The 12,500-nt window shown below is 50.2% G+C and overlaps 1 protein-coding gene across 2 annotated transcripts in view; it reads right to left on the bottom strand.

The window, feature by feature from the left end:
• Positions 1 to 12,500, bottom strand: part of septin9b (septin 9b) — a 107,631-nt gene that overhangs the window by 75,386 nt on the left and 19,745 nt on the right. For both annotated transcript variants that reach the window (XM_083655487.1, XM_083655486.1), the window contains exon 2: positions 3,598 to 4,281. In XM_083655487.1, the coding sequence (XP_083511613.1) occupies positions 3,598 to 4,281 (684 nt within the window). The remainder of the gene's footprint in view (positions 1 to 3,597; positions 4,282 to 12,500) is intronic.

Genomic DNA, 12,500 nt, shown 5'->3' with positions numbered 1-12,500 from the left:
TAAACAATCACAGCCATCTGAATAAAAAAGAAATACGTCTATTTTAAGTGTTGGCATCATATCTCAAGCTGCCTGCAGAAAGCTCATATAGAGGCCTGTCTAACCCTATGCAACATACAGATCTGTACCACATTCTACCCATTCTACTCTGCTCTGTTGCATATATTTTTTACTGCAACTAATTGCTATTTAACAAGCGTACTACTGTGTGAGGGCTGCCAAGGTTAGGCTTTCATCACATGACCCAAAAAAAAGACTGCGTAGAGAGAGCAGACATCCATATAATACATGGGTGACTACACACACACACGCACACGCACACGCACACGCACACGCACACGCACACGCACACACACACACACACACACACACACACACACACACAGACAGGCAGACAGTCTGCTGTGTGTGTGTGTGTGTGTGTGTGTGTGTGTGTGTGTGTGTGTGTGTGTGTGTGTGTGTGTGTGTGTGTGTGTGTGTGTGTGTGTGTGTGTGTGTGTGTGTGTGTGGCGACAGACGGCCCTCTAAGGACACGGTTACTTGTGTTACTGACAGACGTGCAGAGACGTTGGACTTTAATCAAACAGCCCTGTAGTCCAGTCTGAGATCTGATCCACACGGGCTCAGGAGGAGGAGGAGGAGGAGGAGGAGGAGGAGGAGGAGGAGGAGGGGCTCAGGGTGAGAGAGGAGGAGGAGGAGGAGGGGCTCAGGGTGAGAGAGGAGGAGGAGGGGCTCAGGGTGAGAGGGAGCAGAGGAGGAGGAGGGGCTCAGGGTGAGAGGGAACAGAGGAGGAGGAGGAGGAGGAGGAGGGGCTCAGAGTGAGAGAGGAGGAGGAGGAGGAGGAGGAGGAGGGGCTCAGGGTGAGAGAGGAGGAGGAGGAGGAGGAGGAGGAGGAGGAGGAGGAGGAGGAGGAGGGGCTCAGGGTGAGAGAGGAGGAGGAGGAGGAGGGGCTCAGGGTGAGAGAGGAGGAGGAGGGGCTCAGGGTGAGAGAGGAGGAGGAGGAGGAGGGGCTCAGGGTGAGAGAGGAGGAGGAGGAGGAGGGGCTCAGGGTGAGAGAGGAGGAGGAGGGGCTCAGAGTGAGAGAGGAGGAGGAGGAGGAGGAGGGGCTCAGGGTGAGAGAGGAGGAGGAGGGGCTCAGAGTGAGAGAGGAGGAGGACGAGGAGGAGGAGGGGCTCAGGGTGAGAGAGGAGGAGGAGGGGCTCAGGGTGAGAGAGGAGGAGGAGGAGGAGGGGCTCACGGTGAGAGAGGAGGAGGAGGAGGAGGAGGAGGAGGAGGAGGAGGAGGGGCTCAGGGTGAGAGGGAGCAGAGGAGGAGGAGGGGCTCAGGGTGAGAAGGAGCAGAGGAGGAGGGGCTCAGAGTGAGAGGGAGCAGAGGAGGAGGAAGAAGGAAAGGAGGAAGGAAAAGCATGGATGATGTATTCTGGAAAATGTGTCCCCCTGTTTTACCCAGTGGGGTTTGTGAACTGTAAAGTGCTGCCAAGAGTTGAATGCTGCCCCCGCTCAGTCGGTCACTACGCAAAAGGTCAAGTTGGTCTTAAGAGTTAAGACACTACATTCACTTTCATCTCTTTTCCAATGATCACACCGCTAAAACAATCTAGTGCAGGGAGTTTCAAAGTCTGAGACTGTGGGCCTCCCCACAGACAAAGCTTGGAAAAAGGCGCCCCCACAACCACTCTATTCCTGTATGCCTATGATCATGATTATGTTATTTGATCCCATAGACACTCAACACTTGTGCCTAGATAGCCTGATGTTGCTGTTTGACTAGACTCAGCCCTCAGTCTTAATCTGTTTCACTCCTGTAAGACTGAGAATATTACTATTTAAATCTTTGCATAACGTTAGGTGGCACTGTTGGAAGCCTTGCATCGGAGAACCAATCATGAGTGTTGTGGGCGGGCCTGCTTTCTGGGGGCAGTTCTCATGCAGAACCGGTGTCTCGCAAAACATCATCGCATTTGCGGAGAAACATATTAATCACTTAGAAACAAACATAACCTGTTAATAGGACGTGTTTCATCCGGCCCCGGCGGCTAGAGGTCTTTCCCCCAGCGATAAACCCGACTCCCAAGGCTAACGTTACAGAGCCTGCTGATGACTTCACAGTAGCAAGCGGACCACTTCCGGGTAGGAAAAATTATTGTAAAATAAACCACAGCTATAAATTTTGTTTGGAGCAAATCAGCTTCATGCTCTGTGTTAGGACTATGATAAATGGCATTGCCGCTACCAAATAAAATTCTAATAATAAATGTAGGCGTGTCTGCTGCCGGCCGTTCTCGCCGGGCTCGGAGAGACAGTTTCTGACAGTGAAATTCCCAGACGTTTGGTGGCGCAGCTCAGCTCACCAAACGTCTGGGAGCCGAGACTACTGTTTGACAGACTACAACAAATACATTAAAAGGTCTGTCTGAAGGCATTAGTTTCTGACTCTGAGAAAGTGGGGAAAATGGTAAAATTCCACAAAACGTGTGTGATCTCCACCTTTTGATAACTAATGTAATATTTTTTCACTTCCATTCACTGAGCCTCCCCTGAAACTGCTTGGAACCCCCCTGGGGAGGCCCGCCTCCCACTTTGAAAAGCCCTGATCTAGTGAGTTTAGTCACCGCACCGAAGCACCTCCCTCTGCTAGAAGAGCACACTGTAGGCTCTGATTCTGCTAGAAGAGCACACTGTCGGCTCTGATTCTGAAGCTCCTCTCTCTGCTAGAAGAGCACACTGTCGGCTCTGATTCTGAAGCTCCTCTCTCTGCTAGAAGAGCACACTGTCGGCTCTGATTCTGAAGCTCCTCTCTCTGCTAGAAGAGCACACTGTCGGCTCTGATTCGGAGTTGGTGCACATAAACCACACGTATTTGAGACAAGGGCCTGATTTGTGCTGTGTGGGCTGGTGCAGACTCAGAGGAGAACATTTTAATTACCCCTCTCGTACCTGTGTGAAGGGCGTCTTTTGTTTTCAGTCAACTAATTAAAGTGGCAGACAATGACTGGCCCCGGTAGAAAACCTCAGTGACAGTGAAGGCAACATGAACTTGACTGGCCCTGGGAGAAAACTTCAGTGAATGACAGTGAAGGCAACGTGAACTTGACTGGCCCTGGTAGAAAACCTTAGTGACAGTGAAGGCAGCAACGTGAACTTGACAGGCCCTGGTAGAAAATATTAGTGACAGTGAAGGCAGCAACGTGAACTTGACAGGCCCTGGTAGAAAATCTTAGTGACAGTGAAGGCAACGTGAACTTGACTGGCTCCAGTAGAAAACTTCAGTGACAGTGAAGGCAACGTGAACTTGACTGGCTCCAGTAGAAAACTTCAGTGACAGTGAAGGCAACGTGAACTTGACTGGCTCCGGTAGAAAACCTCAGTGACAGTGAAGGCAACGTGAACTTGACTGGCCCTGGTAGAAAACCTCAGTGACATTGAAGGCAACCTGAACTTGACTGGCCCCTGTAGAAAACCTCAGTGACAGTGAAGGCAACATGAACTTGACTGGCCCCTGTAGAAAACCTCAGTGAATGACAGTGAAGGCAACCTGAACTTGACTGGCCCTCGTGAATAGGTTAGACTTAGAGATACTATGGAGAAGCACACTTACTGTCAGGGTTGGGGGATTTGCGGCCGGTGTGGCTGGGCGAGGAGCAGCGGAGAGTGGTGACGATGGTGTTGTGGTGAGGGTTAGGGTGGTGCGGGTGGTGCACCGCCGGGTGGTGGCCATTGTTCTCTGGGGCTCTGGTGATGCTGATCTCGGGTTTACGGACGTCCCCGGGACCGGGGGCCTCAAACTTGCGAGTGTGATTCTGCTCGGGGGTCCGGCTGGTGCCGTTGTTGTTATTGCTCGCCTCGTTACGGCGCGTCGCCGGGGAATCGCCGGGCGTCTTGGCGAAGGTGACCTCCCTCTTGTGGCTCATCTCGGGGGTCTTGGAGTGGCCCAGGACCTCGGGGCGTTTCAGCGCGCTGTTGGCCGCAGAGCGCGCTGAAGAAGCTGGGCTGGTGACGTTGTCCAGCTGCTTGTTGGAAGACGACGAGATGTCGATGGAGAGTTCGGTGCGGCGCGACACGGGCTCGGGGGTCTTGGAGCCCCCTCCGCCCATGATGGAGCGGGGCTGGGCGTAGGTGTGGTTGTTGTTGTTGGAGAGCGGGGCGGCGGTGCCCAGGTCGCGGTAGTAGATGCTGGTCGGCGACATGGCGTTGCGGTGGGGGGGGTTGTTGGCCGTCCGACGGGAGCCGGGGGAGTGAGACGAAGTGTCGACATCCTCCACCTCGAAGGACCTCTTCAGAGCTGCATGGGGGAGACAGACGCATAATAAGCCGTAAGTCATCAAGCATCAGTTCATGGTAAGGAAGGCACACATAACAGATGGAACGCACAGTTTCTTCAGCAAAACAAACTTTCTCTTTTCACAGTTTTTCCACGGCCCATTATATGGGTCAAAGATGTTGTTGGTGAGGATAAATAATGCCATAAAATATTCATCAAAAAGGTCACGTCAATTATCCGAGCAGTAACAGCCCATATTCTCATTTGAAAAACCATTATGAACTGTGTCCAAGCTGTAAACGGCCTGAGGTTTGAGGGCGGGGTTAGCTGGAGAAGCAATTCCAGTGGCAACACAAAAGACTTGAACCCCCCCCGTCATCGACAGCTGCACCGCACCGCGCTAGGTCTCTCTCCTTTTTCACAGGCATTTTCATTAGACTGGGTCAGATTGTACATGGCGTGTTTATACAGATTTATATGGTGTCACGCGTCGTTACTTGGATGCAATATGCGTGCGGTGGACTGCAGTGTGAAATGCCAGCTTTTGACAGATTCATTTTGCAGAAAGACTCTCATGACATGCTGTGAAGCACGCAAGAAGCCGAGCAGCGCTCACTGCAAAGCGTCCAGCCAAAAAAAGTCTCCCTGAATCTGAGAAACACTGAGGCGTATCTTTCCCCTTGGCTAGTTGTGTGACGTGAGGAAATGGCTGCACGGTCCAATACGAAGATACTGAGGGATGCAAACGATCGCCCCCTGGCCAGCAGGCTCTGGCTGCAAGTCCATTTGAATTTGAGTCCCGTCGCGGAGTTGCTGTGCCAAGCCAGCGGACCACAAGCTGGTAGCGTAATGACACACTAGTTAGGCCGGTCCGCTCACGCACAGCCATGAGGACTCTCCTCCAAGACGCACCGCTGTGATGATCAGCCCATCTAATTGCGGCTTGCAGTGTGTGTACGTCTTTTCAAGTGACTACATGTATTTATGTTCAAAGTGCTTGTAAAAGGACGCAGCTTGTACTGTAAGCATGTGTTGTGGGAATGCAAATGTGTTTATTTTGGTGTTTGACTGCACCCACAGGGAGGGAGCTCCAGGGTGCCCCCGGTGGCCACATGCCCTCTGTGTAAAGCTAGACCTCTTGTCAGCAGACGGCGGGGCTGAAGACAAATATATATCAAAGGCCTCTCCCAACACGCACCAGCCACCACCGCTAATCCAATTTGCTGCTATAAGCTCCGTTACAACACAGCAGACATCCGATACGATTTACCCCCCGAGGCAAATTCAACGCTCGCCAAAAGCTGGTTTAGCGTCCCGGGAGCCAACGTCTTGGTCTTTTTCTCCCGTCTCGTATCGGGCCGCGGCAACGACGACGTTCTCATTCCACCGCCGCGCGGACTAATAAAAGTCCATGTCTGCTGCACTCAGTGTACGCTGATTTGTGCTACAAATCTCCTTCATCCCCCTTCCTTATCTACACATTTGTTATGGTTACCTTTCATCTTTGGCTCTCTGCTGTGGTGCTGCCTGCCTGTCGCCCAGAAGTCTTTAACCCATTGATACCTGATGCAGCATTTGTGTGTGTGTATCCCTTTAAGACCGGTCTTAAAGCACCTGTGTTTATTCTTCCTTTTCAATGTCCCTTCATAAGAACACAAGAGGCGGTCATTTTGAAAACCAGTAAAACATCACTCGTTTTCTTCGCCGGACCTTTGGTGAAAACAAGAAAAATGCATCCTTTGATAGTTTTAAATCAATTATTAACGCAACAAAAAAACTTGCACTGTGTAAGTGGTGTCCAAAACCCCACGCTACCACTGGACACCACCCCACGCTACCACTGGACTGTGTCCGTCTTGAGCCCTGCTTTCCTCCCCCTCTTGTGTTTTATGAGTGCTGGTCCAAGAGGCTGTGGCTACTTTCAACTCCGGCCAGAGTGACCTGACCGCACTGCCAAGACCACTCTGCACATTTCACCAGGACGGAGCCGCCAGGTTGCGATGCGTGCTGCACGGTGAGCCCCGACACTGCAGCCATAACACCTCCTGACGTTTGCTGTAGAGTCTTGAGCCATCTTGTGAGAGCTGTGAATGTGAGAACTACAGCAGAACACAGCAGGAGAGATATCAGCACGGGAGAGATACCACGGTCTGTATTGAGAAAGTTGGTCAAAGATACGAGTGCAGTGATTGCATGCCCACAGGCAGCAAAGTGGAGTAGAGGACTTCGGTGCTTTCCTCCCAAGCAGTTGTTTGTGTTTAGAGACTGTGCAGTCAAGTGGAGCAGATTTCAGAGCATAACTGAGTTGACTCTCTTTCTCTGGTGAAATGTCTGGGAATTGAAAGAATGGAAAAAGACGTTATGGAGATCTCGCACTCAGACGATCACTCATCTCTTGTGTTTTCGAGGACTCTGGCTTTTCCATGCGGTCAGACATCCTTCTTTCCCTCTCTTTATTGTTCAACCAAATCAAAAAGCCAAGGCAGCCGGGGTAGTGCAGCGGCAGATTCCCTGCATACCAACACGAGGGTTGCAGGTTTGAGCCCCCGTGTTACCTCCGGCTGTGTGTCTGCGGGTTGGGGAAGCCGGATTAACGGTATGTGTGTCCTAGCCTGGGTAAACCCAGCCCCCAGTGACCTGCTCTCAGGCTTACCCTGCTTACGAGTCACAAGGTAGTGACTGAGAGCAGGTCTGAGAGCAGGTCACGTGGCGGCTGGGTTTACCCAGGCTATGTGTGTCCTGCACTGGTCACTACACTATCGCCTCTGGTCAGTTCAGTCGGGGGGCGCCTGTTCAGTGGGGAGGGGAACTGGGGTTGAAATCGCGTGATCCTCCCATACGCTGCCTCCTGCCGGTGAAACTCCTCGCTTTCAGGTGAAAAGAAGTGGCTGGCGAGTCGACTGCACATGTATTGGAGGAAGCATGTGCTAGTCTACAACTCTCCCCAGATGGGCAGAGGGGGTGGAGCCACGACGACCGGGATTGCAGGGGGAATTGGCCGAGTACAATTGGGGAGAAAATGGGAGAAAAATCCCCCAAAAAACTTGGTAGAAAAAAATCCTTAGAGAAGAGGGGGTTTGCTTCCATGGAGGATACGGACTCACTAGTATTGTGATGTGTGCGAGCGTGGTGCAGACAGACACACAGATGGATGTGAAACAGCATTCCCAGACTATGACCGGCTCCACCTCAGAGGAACCCCATTAACAACAGCCAGGAGTCTCCTCTCATTCCCCCGGTGTAGCTAACCTTTCCCCGTCCGTCCAGGGTACAGTGTCTCACAGGCAGCGTCCCCGGTGGGAAGCAGCAAATATATAGCTCCACATCAGCAACAACAACAACAAAGATGGCGGCAGCTGTTGCTTTAATTTGGTTCACACTTCTTCTTCTGTCCTAATACGGTGCAGGTGTGAGGTCAGGCGGGCTCTTTATCATCACAGCACACTCACAAGGACGTCCAACCAACACAAACATAGTACGCTATCTCCTCAGCCCAGCTGCACTGCAATCACATAGTGCCATGTCTTCCAAGGCAGGTGTGTGTGTGTGTGTGTGTGTGTGTGTGTGTGTGTGTGTGTGTGTGTTTGTGTGTGTGTGTGTGTGTGTGTGTGTGTGTGTGTGTGTGTGTGGAGGGAGGGGGAGGGAGGGAGACAGATAGGAGAGTTCACAGGCTGAGACATGAAACAGGTCAAAACAATGAAGCGGTCACTTTTACTGTGCGCTCTAGGCTTTACTATCAGTGTGCAGTGTTAGTGGAGATTGTCTTACAGCAAACCCCCTCATAGGCCTTCATGTTAACTAAATAAGGTTACTCACAGCAGAATAAAATAGCTGGTTGAATAATGAAATGCCACAACGATTCACCGTAATAGGCTACTCAGAAATGGTGCAAGTTAAAAGTGGTAATACCGAATCCATGTTTGTTTTAGTTTTAGTTTAGTTTTCTGGAATGTGGTGTATGCATGGTTAGTGAGGAGTGGTAATTATGCATCAGATTCTTCTTTTTGTGGGGATTTTGGCCACATCTTTGGTGCTACATGCTCATTGCTGCGGTGCTTCTGCACTGCTCTTCTTCAGAGATCACCTGTCAATCAAACAGTGTGTCCAGTACTGCCACGTCTTTTTGAGCGCATTTTCTGTTGATGCAGTTTACGTTTCTGTAGGTGGCGCTCTTTGCTTTATGTTCAGCCATGCGGGCTATCACTGCACATGCTAACTACACAGTTCCTTCCTCTATCCATTCCAAACAAAGTTGAAACATAAAACGCATCACTTTCTCGTAGGAAAGAGCTACCAGACACCCAGTGTTTAGAACAGTCAATTCATTCAACTTAACTTCGAGTCATAAAAACGAGAAGTGCTTAGCAAGTGACATGAAGCAACCCTGAAGTGATTGTATGAAAAACAAAGTTCTCAGGTGTAGATCGTCCTTTGCGACTTGGGTTAGATCAGCTTTCTCAAAGAGAGGGCCAGTCTAGACTGAGGACAGACAGTCTGTAACTGCTGGAGAGTGAGGAGCAGGGACAGCCCCACGGGGACTGTGCAGCCCTCCACATGCTAAAGTCTCATTAGAGACAGACTGACTACATCAGAGCGGGTGGTGTGTGTGTGTGTGTGTGTGTGTGTGTGTGTGTGTGTGTGTGTGTGTGTGTTTGTGTGAGTGTGTGTGTGTGTGTGTGTGTGTGTGTGTGTGTGTGTGTGTGTGTGTGTGTGTGTGTGTGTGTGTGTGTGTGTGTAATAGTCTGATCTCACTGGTTACTGTGCAGTGATGGAGTGGTACAGTACATACAAACGTTGGATTGGAGAACCAGCAGCTGGTCATCATCATAAGGGAACCATCTCTATTTGCAGAATTCAATCAAATTTTCAGAAAAACAATTTCTTTAAAAATAATTTTCTTCATTTACTGTCAGTCTGAAAAGGCGAGGAAACTCTTTTGTGCAAATAAAAAGTTGGGCAAACAATGAGCAAGGTGGGTTTGTCCTCATCTAGCCTACAACCCTGCTATGTCTGTTATGGCCATATAGACAGTTTCCAAGTGCACACGAAGCCTACAGCTGTTGCTCTGTTCCTTTGACCAGATTAGCACAGTAGGCCTAATACTGCCGCGTTAATGCTATACCGCCGTGGCTGCCACCTGCATCTACAGTCAGGTATGCTTTTACCACGGCAGCATCACTGTGGTAACGCAGCAGTAACACCAGCCAAACGAACCGAGTAGCTAAATGCTAATCTTGCCATAATCCACCATTACTGGGTTAGGCGACGACACACGTCCTTTCTCAGCTTCACTTACTCCCTGCTCACATTCTATTACTACAGAGCCGTGAAGACTCACATAAACTATTCAGCGAGACAACCTCACAAACCACTTGCACCATTTGTACACGTATGAAAACACTGACTGTATGTGGTCGACTACTAGCGGAGCGGAAAAAACCCTACTACCCCAATATTCAAATGTATCGAAGATGTGCTTACTGTACATAGCCTTGAACAACCGCTCTCGTAATTATAGAGCAGAGCAATAATAGACCGATCGATCAAAATGATCTCACAGTCAATCAGCAGCTCAACGTGACAGCGGTTGGCTCGACAAAGCGCTACGCCGGTGTCAACAGCCCGCAGAAAAACAAGCCTATGTGTGGTCAAAGTAGAATAAATATGACAAAACCGCCCACATGTCAGGGCAAGGCCAAACAAAAAGTGATAGAATTTCACTCCACGGTATTTTGCTTGGTCCGTCAAAAGCCTTAATGCTACGCTGTCAAACACACGCTTCCTCTGGGCGCTGACTTATTGGCTGACCAGCGGCAGCGCAGAACCGCCGCGTCAGATTTACTGTGTGGTTCCCGCCCGGTCTGGCCAACACCCGGTGTCCAGCACAAAGGAATTCTGGGGAGTGTTTGGAGGTGTCGGGGGGAAGAGGGAGGACAGGGGATGGAGCCGAGGAGAGGAGAGGAGAGGAGGTGCTACTGCTGATCTGGGGTCACGTTTCCCATTGAAGAACCAGGTGTTCAAAAGGAAGATCTGAAGCTAGCAGGTCCTAGCACCTATGACCTTGTCAACAACACCTATAGGGCAACTGCATCCTTGGAGAATCCAGACTGCAAACAAACCATAGACCGTGTCAAACATATGGACGTCTTCTTCACCGTAATGTCGCCCATTGGTTTTTGGACTCGTTTTCACCGTTGCCATCTTGGTTATTTGGAGCCAGAAGTAACGCGCATTTGGACGAGAAGAGCCGCGGCACGACGGCACGGCTTAGTGGTCCATGATCAGCGAGCTGCGTGATCACTGGTCAGGTGACCTTTCAATAACGCTCAAAACATACAGTCATTTGCTTTATCGTCTATTGTACTCTAATCTGACAAAGATATGAAAATGGCGATTGAGACCATAAGCTCATTAGGAAAGTGTTTACCGAGGCCATAAATCAAGTCAGAATTACTTCTTTTTGCAGCTAGTGGAGTCGCCCCTGCTGGCCATTCGAAATAATGCAGGTTCAAGTGACTTCTGCTTTAGTGTCTCGCAGTAGCCGGCTGTAGAGAGATATCTACATCTGGGGCACAACTCTTGACAAGTGGTAAGGACCACGCCCCTAAGACCAAAACAAAATGCATGCCGGACATGAATTGACCAATCACAGACCTCCTTATTTGCATGACGCAACTTGTGTGGGGCAGTACATTTTGAACGGTGCACCAATGTACGCAGAGAGCCGGACTTCCGCTAGAGCCCAGCCAATCAACCAAGCCAATCAGCTTGTCACGGCTTTTCGTGCCAATAAGAGAGGGGGGGGGGGGGGGAGAGAGAGAGAGAGAGAGAGAGAGAGAGGGAGGGAGAGATAGTTAAGTTAAGTTAAGTTATCCTTTATTTATCCCCATGGGGAAATTCATCCTCTGCATTTGACCCATCCTCTATTAGGAACCTTCCTAGAACTAGGAGCAGTGGGCAGCCACAGTGCTTGTGCCCGGGGACCAACTCCAGTTCGATTGCCAGTGCCACTGACAAGAGTATTAAGCCTAACATACATGTCTTTGATGGTGGGAGGAAACCCACACGAAAATGGGGAGAACATGCAAACTCCACAGAGAAAGGACCTGGGATGGACCGGGGTTCAAACCCGGGACCTTCTTGCTGTGAGGCAACAGTACTAACCACTGAGCCACCGTGCCGAGAGGGGGAGGGAGAGAGAGAGAGGGAGAAAGAGAGAGAGAGAAAGAAAGAAAGAAAGAAAGAAAGAAAGAAAGAAAGAAAGAAAGAAAGAAAGAAAGAAAGAAAGAAAGAAAGAAAGAAAGAAAGAAAGAAAGAAAGAAAGAAAGAAGGGAGACATTGGGGCAGCTGTTGGCCTGTGGTTGCTTGGCTGCAGGCTCCCAGGCCTTTTGGCAGGTGAAGCCTTGTTCTGCTGCTTTGATCAGCCACTGGTTAACTATGCACCTCGTGAACAGACTGGATTACATCAGTGACCAATGAGAGTAGGGGAGAGAGTGGCCGCATTCCAGTTAACACCTGCGCGCACGCACACACACACACACACACACACACACACACACACACACACACACACACACACACACACACACACACACACACACACACACACACACACACACACACACACACACACACACACACACACACACACACACGGTTTGGAGATGGAAGGCGATACAGATAGAAAGGGAGTGTGTGAGGGAGGGAAGCCGGTTGGCAGCACAGAGTGATGCAGAGATGATGAAGTGTGTGATTAATTCTGGGCAGGTCGACCTGGAGGAGAGCAGAGGAACGAGAACGCTGGGACCAAGCAGCACTGTGCACTGCATGAGTCACATCAGCCCACACAGACGCACATGCTTCAGCAGCACCACCAACCACCTTCTGCAAGCAGAGCGCTGAACTGCTGAGAGGACAACATGATCATGCAGTGCTGTCAGCTTCTTCTCCAGGCTCTGTGGATCCACCGATGCATCAGAGCAACATTTCTGAACCAAGATACGTTGCTTGCATATCACATTTCTCGCAGCACGTTCTCTTCAAGCTGCACACAAATAACATGACATTCCACTTTCAAATGATGTGCAGTGAATAAACATTCCAATTGAAATAGGCCCCGGACAAGTGCGGGAGTAGGGGTGGTATGGGTGCACTAGAGCAGCAAAGATTAATCAATTAGTCGATCAACAGAAAAATAATCGACAATTATTTTGATAATCGATTAATCGTTTTGAGTAATT

The sequence above is a fragment of the Poromitra crassiceps genome, assembly GCF_964638095.1.
Source record: "Poromitra crassiceps genome assembly, chromosome: 19".
NCBI classification, from domain to species: Eukaryota; Metazoa; Chordata; class Actinopteri; order Beryciformes; family Melamphaidae; genus Poromitra; species Poromitra crassiceps.
This window is presented reverse-complemented; position numbering and strand designations above follow the sequence as displayed.